Raw genomic sequence first — 17,593 nt, 5'->3', positions numbered from 1 at the left:
GATCTGCCCTAATTACACAGATATAGTGCTTAGTATGGTAATTTCTCTTTGAAATAATTCTGTCATGGTAAGTGACTTGTCAGTTAAAAAAAAAGGGGGGGGGGGGTGGAATTTTAGCAGACTGCAATAACACATCATCTTGTGGTTTAAAAATGACTGATTATTTCAGTGAAATAATCTGGAAACAATTTATCTGGCTGACTTTACTAGAAATTCAGCTGTTTTTTTAAAGTGCATCCTAATTCCCTGAATAGGTAATAAAATTCAAACAGTATGTTTTTCCTATTTTATTTGAATATAATTTTTTTTTTATGATGGGTAAAGAATCACCCTGCCACATAGTGCAAAAAATAAGCTGACTGTCCTTTTTTTTTTTTTTTTTTTTTTTTTTACTGGCAAGGATAGTCTCTTGTTAATTTTATTGGAGATACTTGTATGAAAATAATAAATAATAAATAATCTGGCAATGTGACTTGAAGCTCATCCTTTATTTTGTTTTTGCAGTTTCATAATGGGTATCTAGATATTTTTGAATGTAGCAGTCAAGAGATACCTCACCTGGTAACTTCACCACTCAGTTCATCAGCATTTCTATACTTTATTTTCTATACTTTATTTTCTATACTTTATTATACTTTATTTCTATACTTTATATACTTTATCTGATAGGTGGGGCATTATGAGCTGACACAGTGATTGATTCAATTCAATGGATATGAAACTGAGTTCCTGATGTCAAGAATTAACACTGATAAAATAAAGGACTCATCTGGTAAATCTGAGTTGAGGGGCTTAGAAGCTTGTAAAGGAAGCTTAGAATTTCTTTTACTTGAAAAGTGCCAAAATTATCTGATAATTGTTTTCTAAGCAAAATGAAAAACTTGGAGGAAAAGACTTCACAGGCAGCTGGATGGATATCTAGCTCACCAAGTATATTTGGAATAAACAAAGAGCTCATGAGTAATGACAAAAAAAAAGGAGGTCAAGACATGCAGGTGTGGCATTACAGTTACAGATATTAAACTATGTAAAATCTTGCAAAAGAACGTGGAACAAACAGCAAAATGTTTTACCAGTGTATAAGTTAAAAGAGATCAAGAAGATTACAGTGGTGACCTCTGCAAAGTCTAGATGGAATAAAGGATAAAACTATTTGGTTATAGTCTTAAAGCTAAATAACAGTGTGTGGATACTGAAAATATAACTAAGGCAAGTTAGATAATGGCTCCCTCTTAGAAACTAATGGGACGTAACAGGTCCTCTAGAAAATATACTTATTTCCAAAAATCTTTCAGAGAAGTTAGAAGTGGATGAAGCCTTATTATTGGAGAGTGATAGATCTGGTGACTAAAGAAAATAGAAAAATAAGTAAGAGGTCAGGAGTTCTGTTAGTCTACTCTCAGTAGTGTATGTTAGTTAGCTAGAAAGGCTTCTTATCTTGCATTTTTGCCTGTGGAGCTATGATGCTGAATTCTGAATAACCCCTATGCCCTTGGGAAAGTAAAGTAGATGGAAAGATAGCATTTTCCTAGAAAAATTTGCACCACTAGCCTACATCAGAATGAAGCCTTGTTTATCCTCTTCGCTGACAGTGCAAGATTATCTCAAAGCCCTCTTTTCTGAAGGGCATGCTACTTGTCTTATCAACAAGTATTTTCGAGACCAGTATCACTTTGCTCATGTTGAGTTACTTGGAAGAATGTATTTACTCACTTGTTTAAAACAAGAAAAAGATTACATATGACTGTGCAGCATCCTGTCACAGATGATTGCTGTAACATACAGTATGGAAATACCTGTTTTCTAGCTCAGTACTGTGATACAGGTGTAAAATAGGTCATCTTGGTAGTCTCCTTAGTGTCACTGCTTGGACACTTCTAGACAATGACTATTTCCCAGAGTTTTTGGAATGTTTTCTCCTTTTTGCCTTGTTCTACAGGTTAATACTTTTTTTGTGTTTCTGCTGACTTCTGGTATAATCCTTTAACTAGTATTTTAAGGTAGTTTTGATCAAAAATTCTCTTACAATAGGTGCAGAATTCTAAGTTTTTATAAATTGATCATCTATTTTCTTGTCATCTTAGAGAGCTTGTCCTTGCAAAACAGAAAGTCAGGGAGGCCCTAGACCTAAATAGTTAGCATAAATAATGTATATCTTCCAAGATGTTGACATTCATGTTCTTAGCTGAACAGTTTTCATAGTTCTTTGGAATGTTTGTTGCTGCTCTTTAATAGGAGAAAATCAAGATTTTTCTTTGAAGTTTCTGTCTGCTGCTTGTGTGTTAGAGTGAATTTTGCGACTGAATATAGAATTATTTCCTCTTATGTTTTGAGAATGGCCTCTGCACATTTCAGGATGATGAATCTTCTATATTCCTTTTAAACTCTTATTTTTTCATATGTATGACTCTTAGGATTAGCGTTCTTCTCTGGATTCTGGTGTACTTGCTTTTCACCTGCTATTCACTTCAGAGCTCTGTGCTTCATTTTTAGTTTTACAGTAAAATAGTTAATGACTACTGACCTCCTCAGTGAAGTTCTATGCAAAAATAGTGTCTTATCACTACATTTTCAGTCTGTTTCATGGACTTATCTGATCTTTCAAAATATAATGTTGATCTAGACATTCTTTTTTTGTTTTGTTTTGTTTTTTTAGCTCAGTCACTGAAAGAGTTTGCCCGGCTCCTGATTGCTGTTGAAGAGGAGAGGCGGCGTTTGGTAAGTCTAATGGGAATAATAAGTTGCATTGGGTCTGTTTATATTAAATATTACATTTTTCATTTCTTTTGATGTATTTTTTAATTTTTTATATTTGTGCAATAAGTAAATAGTCAGTAAGTATTTCATAAGAATCATTTGATGTTCTGCAAAGGCAGAAATATGCTAGCACAGACTTCAGCAGTATTTTGTGGTTTGTTCAGCCAGATACTTCTGCATTACTTTAAAAACTATTTTCTAACAATTTTTCCCAAAATAGCCTTTGATCACTGATGTATCTTTCCTTCCCCCTCCCTTACCTTTTTATTAACAAAGTACTGTAAATGGAGATCTTTTAATGAAAATATAGGTTGATATTTATTTTTAATAAAGTCTATATTTTTAGAGAATCTGTGTTTCAAGAGTCTAGTGATTATATACTAATAATCAATATAAAGTGGTAGGAACAGAACCCAAGTTCATTGCTTCTGATAAACTCATATACAATATTCTAGATCAGACATGTCAGGCTTGCCTTCTGTGATACTATTCCTATTCCCTTTGTTTCCATACTGTTGAATCTACAGTATGTTTTTATTTACATTTGTATTCAGATATAGTTTTGTTAACAAAGTTTCAAGTATATTCTCCTGCAAGTCTTTATTGAAAAGAATCCATATAAACAACAAAACTACTTTTTCTTCTTTGGAAGGCAATCATAAATAAAGAAGAAATGAATTGATCCAGTAAGGATGAACCTCAGTAGGGGGATTTTTAAATATTGTGAAAGATTAGCTAGCTCAAATCCATGCAATTACTACATCTGTCTTTTGTTTTTCTCCCTCCTAAGAGTACTCATGGAGGTGAGAGAAAGGATCTTATGACTCAGATTAGGGGAAATTTATTAATCCGGGAAGCAGTTTACTAAAGCTCTCTTTCCTAGAAGTAAATAAGCATAGAAATAGTCTGCTGGTATTTCTGTGTTACATGAATATTTTAAAGTAGCAGAATCGTTAATATTCATATGATACAGTGGCATAGCTGTTATTACCTAAATCTAGAAAAGTGCAAGCTTCTGGTTCAGACTAAGATTTTGTTTCTGTTTCTTTATATATAATACTGAGAGGAAGAGTATGAAGGTGAGTGTTCAGATGTACCACCTTAAAAGATGTTTACCAGAACTCATATTGAATTACTTATTAAACAGTGTTTCGGGTAAATAGCTTTCCAATTTAGGTTAAAGATTATTATGAGATAACTAGTAGGAAAAGGAAAAGCAATGAAGAGGTGGTGGTTTTATTTTCAAAACTGGTTAATCTTTCCTAATGTGTATATATAACTTCCTTTCGATTTTATTCCTTTTTAGCCTCAGATGAGTCACTGCATTTTACTTCTAGAACTTTCTGGTCCTTCTGTAGTTTATAATTTAATCATTCTATATAATATTTTACTTGATAACTTATAGGAAGACAAGTACAGTAAAAGAAGAAAGAAAACCATTACTTTTCTTAAGTGAGCAAAAGCCCAGTCAGGTAGATGCCTACTGTTCTGTTTTTAGTATAACTTAAATGGGTCGTGCATAGATTCAATAGCTGAGCCTTCAGATCCCCTCTCCAGGGTCAGAGCCCTGGGTGAAATTTAAGTGCCATGGAAAAATACTTTACAATTGGCTATAAATTTAATATAATACAATCATCAAAGCCTTTTAAGTAAAGTGGCAAATAATATTCATGTGTAGGGAAATTGGGCTGTTGCACTTGATGAGAAGCAGTTCACATCCAGTTCTTCCTCTGCGTTTGAAAACCTCATTCTGTGTATGTTCTGTATATGTTCTGTGTATGTTTCTTCAGGAAAGGTTAATCAGAGTAGTGATTTTTGAACAAGAAAAGAATTCAGCAAACTTTGAATTTGTTTTTTTTTTTCTGTTTTTAAACAGTTATAATCTGCCTGTTGGTGGAATTAGATGATTATTCTGGAAATTAAACTTCTTGAAATATCTGTTCATAGTAAAGTGCAAAAATGAAAACCTCAGGCTGAGGCTTTAGAAAATACAGGATAGAACAGTCCTGCCGAGATTTTTACATAGTTACAATGCCCACTTTGTTCTCTAGGGTAAGTTTTAAAAATGAGAAAGAGAGTTTATTTTTCTTGGTTTTGTTTTCTCAGTTTAGTGTGTTCCCCACTGCAATGGCGTTGCCAAGATAGAGGTGCTTTCCAATGAAGTATAATGTAGATGGACTAAGTATGATGTAGATGGACTGCATTATTTATTGCTCTAGCCCTAGATCATAAAATTCTAAGCACTGTACAAACGTAGGCTAAAATGCTGCTGTACTAAACCGCCTTACAGGCGTGCAAACCAGAGATCCTACTATGATGTCAGTGCACCTGCTTAAGGATTGTGTTTGGAATTTCCTTCTGCTGATTACTTAGATGCAGAAAAATAAAAGATGGAAAGAAAATATACTTAGAAGCAGTCAGGCACTCCTGACTTTATTTGCTGTTATCAGAAAAAAAAAAAAATGAAACCCATTTACTGGCAGTTTTTCATACTATAATGAAGGCATTTTTTGTATCTTATGATATAAATCTTTGCTGTAAGGATTTAGAAGTTAAAAGGAGACAAAACCAAACAACAATAACAAAAAAGGCAAGCTAGAAGGTGTCATCTTTGTCAAAGATAATTGTTTGTGGTTCTCCAGTTCTCCTATTAAAGTTTTATGCATGCTGTCACAGGATCCAAAGGTCTCTGTAAAGGTCAGGGTACCATGCTAGACGCTGAACAGATACCTCATAAGAAGAGTTTTCTGCTTGGCAAACTTGTGATTTAACTGTGAAAACTTCAAAACATTTTTTGCCATTTTCTGAGGAAGCATGGAGCATTATACGTACACTTTTGATTCCTCTGCTGGAAGCACTTCAAGACAGCTAATTTGCAAATTAGTGATGATTTTAGAAAAAAGCTGTCAACAGGCTGGAAAGCTTCAGACGGGGCATAAAAACCTTTAAAAATTTGTATTTCTTTTACATAAAAAGAGAATACTTGCAAAAGTAAAAAAGGATAAGAATACAGCTGTATTCTTTTTGACATTAAGCAGAAGTCTTTGAGAAAACCAGCTGCCCAGTGTTGTGCCTGTTTACAGATACACTTCATACCATTTGCGCCTTTTCTTTTTTACCGCTTGAAGTGTGTGACAGTAGAAAACAGTAGTGTGTCAGCAGATGCTGAATGTGTGGGAATACGGAATGACAGATACTAGTTTTACTTACTGGCTAATGATTTTGAATTTTTTACTACTAATTGACGATTCTGGCGAGCATGCATGTGAGTATATGAATCAGACCTGAATGTGGAAAGTCATGTATTCAAAGCACTAATTTGTCTCTCATCTAAGAGCTTTGATAACTGCCTATTAAATTCTCCATAAGTGGAAAAAAAAAAGAAAAAAAAGTTTCTGTCCTTGTCTCTGTCTTCTATTTGCTGATACAGGAAAATTGACTGATGGGCTTAGAAAAAATACAGGTCATGCACTAACCTCTCCTCCTTAAACAAAGGAAAAAGCAGTTCAGAAAACAGTATGATATGATATATGGCCATATGTTTGATAGCTATCATTTTTTCTTGTTTTATTAATTTAGTCATCGTGTTGGTAAATAGTAAATATATATATATATATATATATATATATATATATATATATATTTCTGACACTTAGATTTTATAGGTAGCGCATCACTTGTACAGAAAAGATTCATCTCCAATGTCTTTCCAATGACTTCAGCAGCAAACCTCTGGGGGATGTAAAATAATGACTTCTATTTCCTTTAATTTTTAGGGGACAATAGAGATGCCATAATCTAATTTCATGTGAACAGTTGAGTCTATATTAATAGAACTTGCTTTAAATAATTTCTTTCTGCTCTTGTTGAATTTACATTGTTAAATAAATGATAAGCTTCTTTGATTTTAGGGATTCATGTAGGATGTTTTCATTTGATACTGTTATTAAACTTCATAACAAATAAAAATGTACTGGGAATAATATAAAATACTAATTCCTTTTCCTCTCATAGAATTAATGCTGTGTTGACACACAGATGGATTAGTTCATGCTACTAACTTCCTCTTTCTTGAGTTCTCCTATCAATCTGAAGCACTGAATACATTTCTTCAGTACTATGTTATCTTCAGTGTAACCCGCTGATTTCTGAAAGATTACTAAATGCTGAACAGAAACAGGCCTCTCTCTGTTATATTATTTGCTGTTTACCCAGTTTTTATGGCTTGCTGGCAAGTGGTGAATGGGACATAGGGCCTATGGCTTTTTTCTCTAGCATCATTAATCAGTGAGATGTGTATGTTACTTTGAATTCCTGGCCAATATTAAGTACTTCAAGGGACAGTACAAAAAAATTCTGATGTGAATAGTTATGTAATATTATGTTTGATGGATGTTTTGCTCTCTAGCAGCTATTATTTTGTGAGTATCTTACAACCTTCATGTTTCAGAGTATCTTGTTGTGGTTTTTTTTTTTTTCCATATTAACTGAGTGTTCTTATTGTGGCACTCATACAAGGGGTCTGATGCTGTTTCTACTACTTCATGAGAAAACGTTGATCTTCTGAGTTTCAAAAGCTGCACTTGGAGAAAAATAGATGAACTATTAAAACCAGTTATCCATGGAATGGTTCATAACATCAGACACCTTTTTTTTATATAGGAAGTAGGCTACAGATTCTGCCAGAAGAATAAGCAATCTTTTTTCCACAGATGCTGCTTGTATTGCCCAGATTATAAAAGGGAAAAATTGTCAAATCACATATAGTAGCACTCTGAGATTACAGATACCTGCATGCACCTAGCATTTTGTTTAACAACTCTCTCTTAAAATGACAAAAATACTATAGAATGATGTTTTGATATACTTGATAACTATTTTCTGCACTCTTCAATCTTCATATCAATTTTAGTGTGTAAAATTAACCTTTCTTTGGTAAGAACCTGCCTGCAAAGAGGCTGTCTGAAAGTGTATTATTAAAATGAAAATGCAACACCACAAGTAAGAGAATTTATTTTCCTCCCAATTAGAACTTTCAAAATTTTTTTGAACTTTTAATTATAAACACCTCAAAGCTGATTTTTACACCTAAGCGGTCTGTACACATTTTAATAACCAGTTAAGGCAGCATGTACTATGTTGTTAACTGAACCTAAATATTGTGGCAAGGCTTCCTGAGTTTGTGTAGCATGTAGTAATTTGGAAATATCCATTACCAAGCTTTCTATTGAGTGAGCCATGTAGTGGCTGAATAGTAAATCAGAACTGAATTATTTCTTTTATTATAAAAATGGTTTCTACATTTAATAATTTCTGATTCTCCTCCTGTTTTATCCCTCCTGCCACAGGTACAGTAGGCTACATGTTTGCAGTGAAATTAAGTAATTTTAGAAATTATTAGGAAAATAACTGAAAACAAATCACATATGCCTACATAAACTCTATTAGTGAAACTCCATTTTGCATACTTACGCTATGGATTTCTGGTCATTATATGTCAAAAGCATTCTGTAGACTGGAAAAGATATTGATAGGCAACAGAGAAGTCTAGAAACATGGAAGCTTTAAGATGAGGACAGATTATCCAGACCAGTACTCTTCAGCCTGGAAGAGGGAGAGGAATATGACACAAGTATAGAAAATTATTAGTATTATAGAGGCGATAATGGGAATCATTCAGTATTTGTCGTGTTACAGAACAAAGGGTTGTCATTCAGACTGTCAAACATTTGTCAGGGGTGTTTTAAAAAATATATATATTTCCCTCAATACTTACTTATAGTTTAATTCACTCAGGATATGTGCATTGCTGGTCATGGAATAATCTAGATGCAACTACCATTCAAGGAACTAAATATTCTGCTATTATATTTATTCTGCTTTTATAATTCTGCTATTATTATGTATTCTTATTTTGTATACTTTTATAATATACTACTGACCCCTACTTTTATTATTCTGCTATTATTATATATTCTTATTTTGTATACTTTTATAATATGCTACTGACCCCTGTAGTGATACTGGAATAGAGGAAATAATATGGCCATTTTTATGTCATTAAGTAGCAGTAGTTCAAATAGATTAAAATGATGTTATCTGGAGGCCTGGAGATTGCAATGATGTGCTTCAGCAAGCTTTAAAACCCATTGGCAGACCGATCTGTTAGTCTTCAGCAACAGGTTAACGCTTCAGCCCTTGATTATTATTTTTTTTTTCTGCTGATACAGACATTAGTCTTACTTCCTTAAGAACTAATGTGAAAAAAAAGAAATCTTGCTTCAAATATGATTAAAAGTTTCTGTCATAACACTGTTACTACTGGGTTCATCCACTGCCTTTTGACAGAGGCTGTTGCACTCCACTTCATGATCTGAGCCTTTGCAAATACTGTGAGAACAGCCATAGAAAGACAAAAGAGAAAACATTGCATTCTTTATTCTCCCTTTACTGAATGCCTCACTTGGGGAATTTATTCTTTATACAGGGTAGAGGTATCACTGCCAAATCTCATCGTCCCCACTGGCCTCACTTCTTCCCTCCCAGAAGTGGATAGGAAAGGCCTGCAGACTTGGATGCAGGCAGTGCATCAGCAAATTAAGTCCTCTTTGTCCCCTAGGAAAGTATAGTTGAGATCTGAAAGACTTGTTTGGGGAACCATCTACTTCTAATAGCTCAAAGGACTTAGATAGAAAATGGCCAAATCTAGAACAGTAGAGCACAGCTGTGCCTCAGACTGTAGAGATAAGCAGTTCCTGCTTCAGTCTTTAGTACTATACATTCACCTGGAAGTCTTTGGGCAAGGCCAAAGATACTCAGAGGTGTAGGAGTATCTTCAACCTCACTGTATTACTACTTCTTTCTTGTCCTCCTCAATTTTTCCTCAGATCCCATAGAGTGGACAGCTTGGACATGTGTGGATTTTGACCCTCAGATAACCATCTTTAGGTGCATCTTCAAATAATTCCTTCCATTTTATTTTTATATATAGAATAACTTTTCCAGTTGATTTTCATTTGCCTCTCCAGGAGAAAAAGATGATGTGTCATTTCTATTAATGAAATATGAATTTTATAATTTTTAAAGTATATCATATTATGTTGTGAATGTTACTGTCTATAAGCCTTGGAAATTGTTGTTGAAGAAAATGATAGACTGCAACAGTGTTAGTTTTATGCAGTGTTTTAGGTGTGTAAAATGGTTGAATAAATCTTTTACGGAGGCTTTTAAATAATGAATGGCTTTTAAAATCAGCCTTCAGCCCCAAACAGAAATCAGCTTTGTGTCTCAACTATTGTCACTGTAAAAACTGAGAACTAACTGGAGTGGAGTTCAATGACATCTGGAAAAAGGGTTTGATATTCATATTAATTACAGATTTGTAGAGCACTTCTTGAACCATTTAACAAAACATGCCTTTATTGTGCTGGTACGAATGTTTGTGTGACTGGGTAGTGAACATAATTGGAGATGCGATCCAGCTGGAAAAATAATTCCTTCCTTGACTTGGCATCAGCCGCTTCCCATTATTTCAATGCACACAAGGAAAATGGATGACTTTCTGGGTCAGAATAGCTATCAAGAAGGTAGTAATTACTTTGATAGAGTTACTATGAAAAAGATCATATTTGAACTATTCAGTTGTCTTCAGAAGTTATCAGTGCCAGCTGTAGCTGATTAATGAAACCAACAAATAAAAAGCAAATTTCTCTCATGCAGATTTGCCAGGGAAAGGGCTTGCACTGTGGTCCTGTTGTTTCTTTTAAGGGAGCATACACAAAGCTGCTTTCCTCCGTGCAGTGTCCCGGACTAGATGGAGCCCTGCTTGCTGTCGTTTTCTGCACTGCTCAACTGCAAAAGTGTATGTGCTCAATGAAAGTTTCTTAACATTTATGTTCGACTTAAAGAGACAAAGAGTGTAAATCAGAGTAATAAAAGGAAACGTCTCACTTTCTGTTCTGTTCATTTATGACTACATCATTGATGTAATCTGATATCAACTTTAGGTACCTACAGATATTTTTTAATTTTCCCCCAAATAGAAGAAACGTACCAGTCCTGACAGTGTGGAGGATAAAATTATGGTTACTCGTGATACACATTTATACATCAGCTAACTGGCAATAGCTGGTTCTTCCAGATGGCAATGTGTCAACTTGCATAATGCGTTTTCTCAAATAATAATATCTAGGCATGCATATGGGCTCTTAGTGTTATTTTTTAATGTACACCCAATACATTCCTAATTTCATTTAAAATACAGTTCTAAACTTCTCCAATAATTTTCTTTTCGAAAAAGTTTATTGCAATATTTTTGTAAAAATGAAGAAAAAATGACTGTGACTTCTAATGATGTTAATACTTAACAGTTCAAACTTGTATTAATTGAAATTAGTTATAACTACTCTCTCTCGTTTCAGTGCCCACCTGATAAGATTTGAGATTGAAATGTACCCCTCTTTTCTTTAAGTTTGCAGAAAGTACTTCTGGAATCATTTTACTGCCATAGAATAACACACAGGATTTGTTCAGGGTTTTAACTGGTATGAATGAAATAGCAGAAAAAAATGAAATCAACTGTCTGGCTTTTGTGCTTTATTTCTTAGCAGTTTTCTCTTTTCAGAAACTTGCTTTTGCAAATGTGATATGTTTCATCTTACTATAAGTGCGCATATGTGAAGAATCGTAGCCTCTAGAAGGCCTTTTGCGCACTGACCCACTTAAGTTGGTCCCAAATAATTCCATTACCTTACAGACCCACTAGGTGAGTAAGAGAGCAATTTGACTATTTTTAAGTTAGTCTTTGCTGGTGAGATAGTTGTCCAAGTGCTTGAATCATGATACAGTCATTTTCTTCTAGTAAACATTTTTTTTGTCAGAGGTGCCAAAGTGTAGCTGTGTAGTGTAGCTGCTGTCAACAGTGAGCGCTTGTCTGTCTTGATGGGGCTAAGAGACATGGGTAGAAGCTAAGATAATCCTTCAAGAGGAAGAGAAAAGGGATTGAAGAGGATAAAGGCTCTGTGCCTTGTTTTTATTACTTCATACCATTGACGCATCTGTAATGATACGCAAACACCATATAATATGAAGGTGTTAAAAATTAGTGTCCTTGTACTATTCACTGTTCAGTTCTTTTTTTTTTTTTTTTTTTTTTTTTTTTTTAAGAGAAAGGAAATCAGGAGTAACCACTAATATTTAAAATAGCAATAGCAATATTTGTCACAGGAGTACTGTACTGTAGGTTAATATAATTGTTTCGGTTATCTGTTAAAATTTCTCCTGGTTTCTGTTTGTTGTGCTTTTATTGGCTTGTGCCTCCCTATGGATATCTGATTAGTAAAGTGCTAAGGTGATTTCTACTTATTACAGTATAAAAAGATTACAAGGAATCTTTGATCTTTGGGCTATGAAGAATTTTATTAAAAGATTTAACAACTTGCTGTAAGAAGTCCCACGATGTTTAGAATATCCTGCTGAGCTGATGTGGTCTATTAATAATAGGTTTATTTGCTGCTATTAATTGATTAATCAGCAGTGAATGCAAATAAGAATAGGACGAGATTATTGAAAACCCTTTACTAAAACTGAAAAACTCATGGATAAAGGAGAGAACGTTGACAAAATGATACTGCTTGTCATTCCTAATTTTGAAAAATATCATTGAGAGACAGAGATAAAATCCTCCTTTTAACAAAAATATAAAATCAAGGGTTAGTTAGAAAGCTGTTTGCTCTTTCTCATTTTATAAGTCCAATTTGTGTCTTGATTTCATATGCTCTTCTTGTGTCCCCTATGCTTCAATGAATGTGATAGCGAGTTACAAAACAGTAACTTCCCAAAATGTTTGGAAAGACATTCACTGAATAGTGTGGCTTGAATGAATTTTATTTCTAATGACATTTTTGTTCATCTTCATAGAAATTCAGGTAGTTGTTATTTAAGCCTGGTGACGCTTTGGCATTCAACAGTATCACTAACGGAGTTTCTTCTCAGATGATTATTGATAGAGAAAAGAGAAAGATGTATGCAGTTCTAAATGGGTATTTTAAAGGAAGCTAAGTTTTGCTAGATGACCTCTGATCTTCTAGCTATAGGAATTATGTATTTATTTTGTGACTGCAGAGAGGAAGGGAATGACTTTGTTAGTAGCAGAGGGTATGTGTTGGATCCATTCCTTCTCTGTAATGGTACTAGAACATCTGACAATCTACCACTTTCTGATTTTTTTCAGTGAATTCTGAAATGATCTCTTTTGCTGCTAATAGTTTGAGAAAGATACTTCATTCTTCTGAACAATTTATTTTAGAATTTTTCTTCATTTAGTCTGCTGTCTGGAATAGTTTGAAGGCCATATATTCCCTGTTCTTATTCAGTGTCCTCAGAGATACAACTGAAAATGGAAAATGGCACAAGTGCTTTATGAATCTAATGGTGTATACAGACAAAAACAAGGTGTCTTTATTGAGAAAAAAGAAAAGAAAAGAAAAAGCTTTCAAAATAAAGAGAATAGATTTGTGTTTGCAGTGCATTCCACTGTTTATCTCCCTTGGAGAAATTGCTTCATCTGTATGGGCCTGTAGTTACGTTACAGATAAAGATGTTTTATTTCAAGTGTTCTCATTGGGATGTTGGTTTAATGTTTGCAGAACATTTAGATTTTTTTTAAGTGCCTCTATAAGGTCAAATTATTTTTATTTTGACAATCTTGTTTAGATGCATCTCTCTGAACAAGAGCTTTTACTTTGAACTAAGGCTATAATCTGATTAACAGTTTGGTTTATTTTTTCAACAGCAAGGCAAGTTTATGTGCCCAGTTCAGAAAACTGATCTGGCTCAAAACAAAACAAAGCAAACGAAACTTTTTACTGGTTACTTTTCAATCACGTTGGTTTCCCGGATTGGCTCCCTACGGTCTTCCACAAGCTGTTTCACCATCGCAACAAGAGGGCAAAGGAGAAGTCAGAGCATGAATAAGCAGCGCAAGATCAGCAAAGTCATCTTGAGTTAACGTGACTCCCCAAATAAATGCCTGCCTAGCTAACTCTCAGCTACAGTGTTAGTTGTTACACTACCCGCGCAACCATTTGTGGTCAAAGAAAGAACTTATTTTTTTTTTTGCTGATAAAAGGAATTTATAGTAGTACACTTGGAACCCATGTCATTGAATCCTATAGAAGGTTTCAAATGATAATGGCTTTTATAAAATATTGAGAGCTACCTCTTCGGATGCCTGTGCTTCAGTAAAAAAAAATGCTTTTAAAGAAAGAGTGGGCTAAACTTCTCCCTCCACCTAAGCTTGCTCTCGTGCTAGGATGCTGTCTTGCTTACGAGCCGAACGAGAGCTTTCCAGATTGATTGCTCTTGCTAGTTATATTCCCGTAAGAGGAGAAAAAGGGCTAAGAAACTTATATTTGGTGCTACTCCTAGCCTTTTGTTCTGAATGTCCTACCACAGTGTTAGCCCATTTCCTGTACCCCTTTCTTAATTGTGTATACTATTCCCAACACAATTATTTTTAACTTTCACCACTGACACGCCGCAGAACCTTCTAAATTGTAATTTTTTAGCATTTGAGGCTAACATAGCCTTTGAACATTTTACTTTCTGTCAGCTGTCAATAAAGCTTGGTAAATCATGTTTTACAGTATAAGATCTATTTAATTTTTTTCTATAACTTTATTTTACTTTCATATTAGTTTATTTGTGCAACTGTTGTTAAGTAGAATCATGATCTTTTCCTGTGATTGTAAGGAATTAGCTTGAATAGCTTCCTTTACGTGCTTTCAACTTACTCTTTAAATTTCTGTTGGGATGCAAGAGCAATATCTACTCGCTGAGTTAATGCTGCCAACAGCATGGGCATATCAAAAGATTTTCTATAGGTTCTACTACTTTCAAAATTAATTTATTGCTGAATAGTTAAACCTATGACTAACTTGCCTTTCTTCAGAAAATGTTCGTTGTGTTTGTACACGTGCTTGCATTTCCTGAAACGATGCACAGTTACGGTCTCGGAGTTAGCAGTTCCTGGGCATAGTACCATTACAAACAGCTAAGCTGACTTTGGCTTTGTGCCTGGGCATGTTCATTCATGAAATACTTGTTAAAACAAAATACAACTTCCAATTGCATTCTTCTTTTGGAATAGCTAGTTTCCTTAGTGCTGGCTTTTATTTGATTGTTTTCTTCTTTTAATAGCAATGGTTTTGAGGAGGTCGTTGAAGGTTGTGTTGGAGAGATAACAGATAGTGGATTGCTGTGATGCTGCCTGGCTCTCCCATCAAGAACCAGACTCTGTAGAGGAGCAGAACACTTAAGTATCTAACTGACCCTCTCTGTGCTTTCTTTCACAGCAGCTGTGCTGTATAATGCAAAGTGATCTCTAAAGGTAGTAGATAGTGGAGGTTAGTAGCTATTAACCCCATATCTGTAGTTACTGGAATTGACCCATGAGGACATACAGTGTCTGTAAAGATGAGAAATAATTTTCACACTGGAATGTAGCACAGATTAGTCAAATGGTAATGCAGGGCCAGCTGTACCAACAGGACGATTCGAACTGGCTGCTTAATCAAATTTAAGCCTCGCTAGGAGCAGCAGGCAGGTATTAAGTGACTCTTAATAAGGTGGTGAACGCTCAGTTGCCTGATCCCAAGAGCCACCACTTATCCACTGATGGAGCATTTTTACCTCACACAGAAGTGATCACATGGGTTGATAAAAATATATATTAGGCCACTGAAAGTATGCATGGAAGAATAAAACAAACCAGTCAAATGTGGCAGAGTTAAAGCAATGGGTGAAATTTAAGGGTCTGTGTAGAAAAAAAGAAAGCCTAGCCTGTAAAAGTGATACATTCATTGAAGTGCAGTAGTACGGACATCAGGTGATCCCGCTGTTTGCTGTGTGAGCCAGAACAAAAGATTTGCTTGTCTCTGCACAGCCTGTGAAAGGGGACTACTCCTCCTCCTTCCCCTCTCGTCTGTGTAGTTTACAGGATTTGGGCTTTCTAGAAAAAGGACTCGATCTCACTATGCTTATTTGCTGTGTTTATTTACGTTATGTATAAAGCAAGCTTGATTTAATTACAGCCCTCAAGTTCTGCCCTAAGACACAACATTCTCGGTCGCTGTGCGCCTGCTAAGCCCCCCGTCAGAATCCGGCGGCCTTTTGCGTTAGCTGCGGTGTAAAAATGACAGCAGATCACTTCCAGTCTGAACTGTTGACCCTGCCTCTCAAGCTATCACTCTTTAATTTGAAACAGGGCTCAAGGAGTGAGGGCTGCAAAATAAATATGAAGGCAAAGGGAAAAAAAGATGGGGCTAATGATAAGTTTGCATGCCAGCATAGCTTTGCTATGCGTTCAGCTTGGTGTTTCTGAACTGTTAAGAAGTTTGTGGGTTTTTTCTTAATAAATACTATTAACTGTTCTGCTTTGATTGGCTAATTTCTTGTTAGTGGCATGTAAATTTCTGTCAAGCAGAATTTTGAAGATTATAGTTCGCAAAAATGTCTTTTGCAAAAAGGCATCGTAGAATTTAAATTCAGCGGTGTTTGTGGAAGAAGCAAACAGTCAGGAGGAGGGTCAATACAGTAATACACAAGAGTGGCTCTGCAGAATGAGAAAGTATCTTTTTAAAATATGATTTTTAACTGAGTGGCTTAAAAGTGAAGGAACTAACAGGGCTTTGAGGAACAGGCGGGCCTGATGATCTTAGCTGAACTGCAGAAGAGGGTGAACAAACAGGAAAAAATTTTGGAGAGAGCTAAGAGCTTAAACTTTTTTTATCAAGTGATGATGGTTGTTGGCAAACAAGGGTGAGTGGCATAATACACTCTCAGATTTGTCTCAAAATAGTGAGTACAGAGGAAGATCTTACTGCAAAGTCTTAGAGAAAATGCAGTGCAGAGAAAGACATAGCCAAGATGTAAAATCTTTCTAACTATTATAAAAATGAATAGTTTTTCTTCATTTCTGATTCGTAAATCCTAAAATAATTAAGAGATATGGTTGTTATTATCCTTAATATGTAGCAAAAGTTGCAACTCAGTTCATAGAAGAAATTTCCCCCTCAGATAAGGCTAGCACTGTGTCCTAAAAATGGCAAAAGATGTTATGGAACTATCAATTTCAGGAATTTAATGTCTCTTCAAAGTAGCTTCTTAATATGCTGCGGTAATGTGATTGGACTATCTACTGTAATTTGCAAGGTCCATTTTCCAAATCATCTTTAAAACCTGCTGGCGTAAGTAGTTTCTAAAATCTTAATACTTTTTTCTATAGCATAATTATTAAATATGTTTGCTTGGTCTATATACACTAGTAATAAAATTTGGTAGAGTATAACATTTGTATTCAAACCATAATGACATAATGACAAATAGGTGTGCATTTACACTGTCTACAATTTAGACAAGCTCCAAGTAGTCTATCAGAAGTACTTTTCTTACAATTTTAGGTAAAACAGTTTATGTTTTACAAGCATTTCAATGCACTGTTAGGTCAAACAACAGAATAATGAAATCAGAGTAGCAGAAACACATTGGTACCAGATTTTGACTCATAGTTTTATAAAAGATAAACCAAAATGCTTTTTAATATATACATGTGTAGATCTATATTTATTGCTCTAGATTAAATGCAACTACTCTAAACTTTATAGCAAAGCTTGAGTTCAAAAGGTTGTGGAGATATATAAGTATATACATTGATGGTAGATGTATAATTTACTTGCTTCTCTGTATGTATGTTTATCTACATACCATTAGTTAGGGATTTTCAGAATCTGCCGTGTGTAACAGCAATGAGCTGATAAAAGAATGAGCTAGGATCCGA

The 17,593-nt window shown here is 34.7% G+C and overlaps 1 protein-coding gene across 4 annotated transcripts in view; it reads left to right on the top strand.

Annotated features, from left to right (window-relative positions):
• ARHGAP42 (Rho GTPase activating protein 42) overlaps positions 1–17,593 on the top strand; it is a 159,943-nt gene that overhangs the window by 53,308 nt on the left and 89,042 nt on the right. For 2 of the 4 annotated variants that reach the window (XM_062567301.1, XM_062567298.1), the window contains one exon: positions 2,657–2,718. In XM_062567301.1, coding sequence (XP_062423285.1) covers positions 2,657–2,718 — 62 coding nt within the window. Of the gene's footprint in view, positions 1–2,623; positions 2,719–17,593 lie in introns of all 4 variants that reach the window. The other 2 variants (XM_062567300.1, XM_062567297.1) reach the window with 1 other exon arrangement.

The sequence above is a fragment of the Rhea pennata genome, chromosome 1 (assembly GCF_028389875.1).
Source record: "Rhea pennata isolate bPtePen1 chromosome 1, bPtePen1.pri, whole genome shotgun sequence".
NCBI lineage: Eukaryota > Metazoa > Chordata > Aves > Rheiformes > Rheidae > Rhea > Rhea pennata.
The sequence above is the reverse complement of the archived record's forward strand: the minus strand, read 5'-3'. Positions and strand labels throughout refer to the sequence as shown.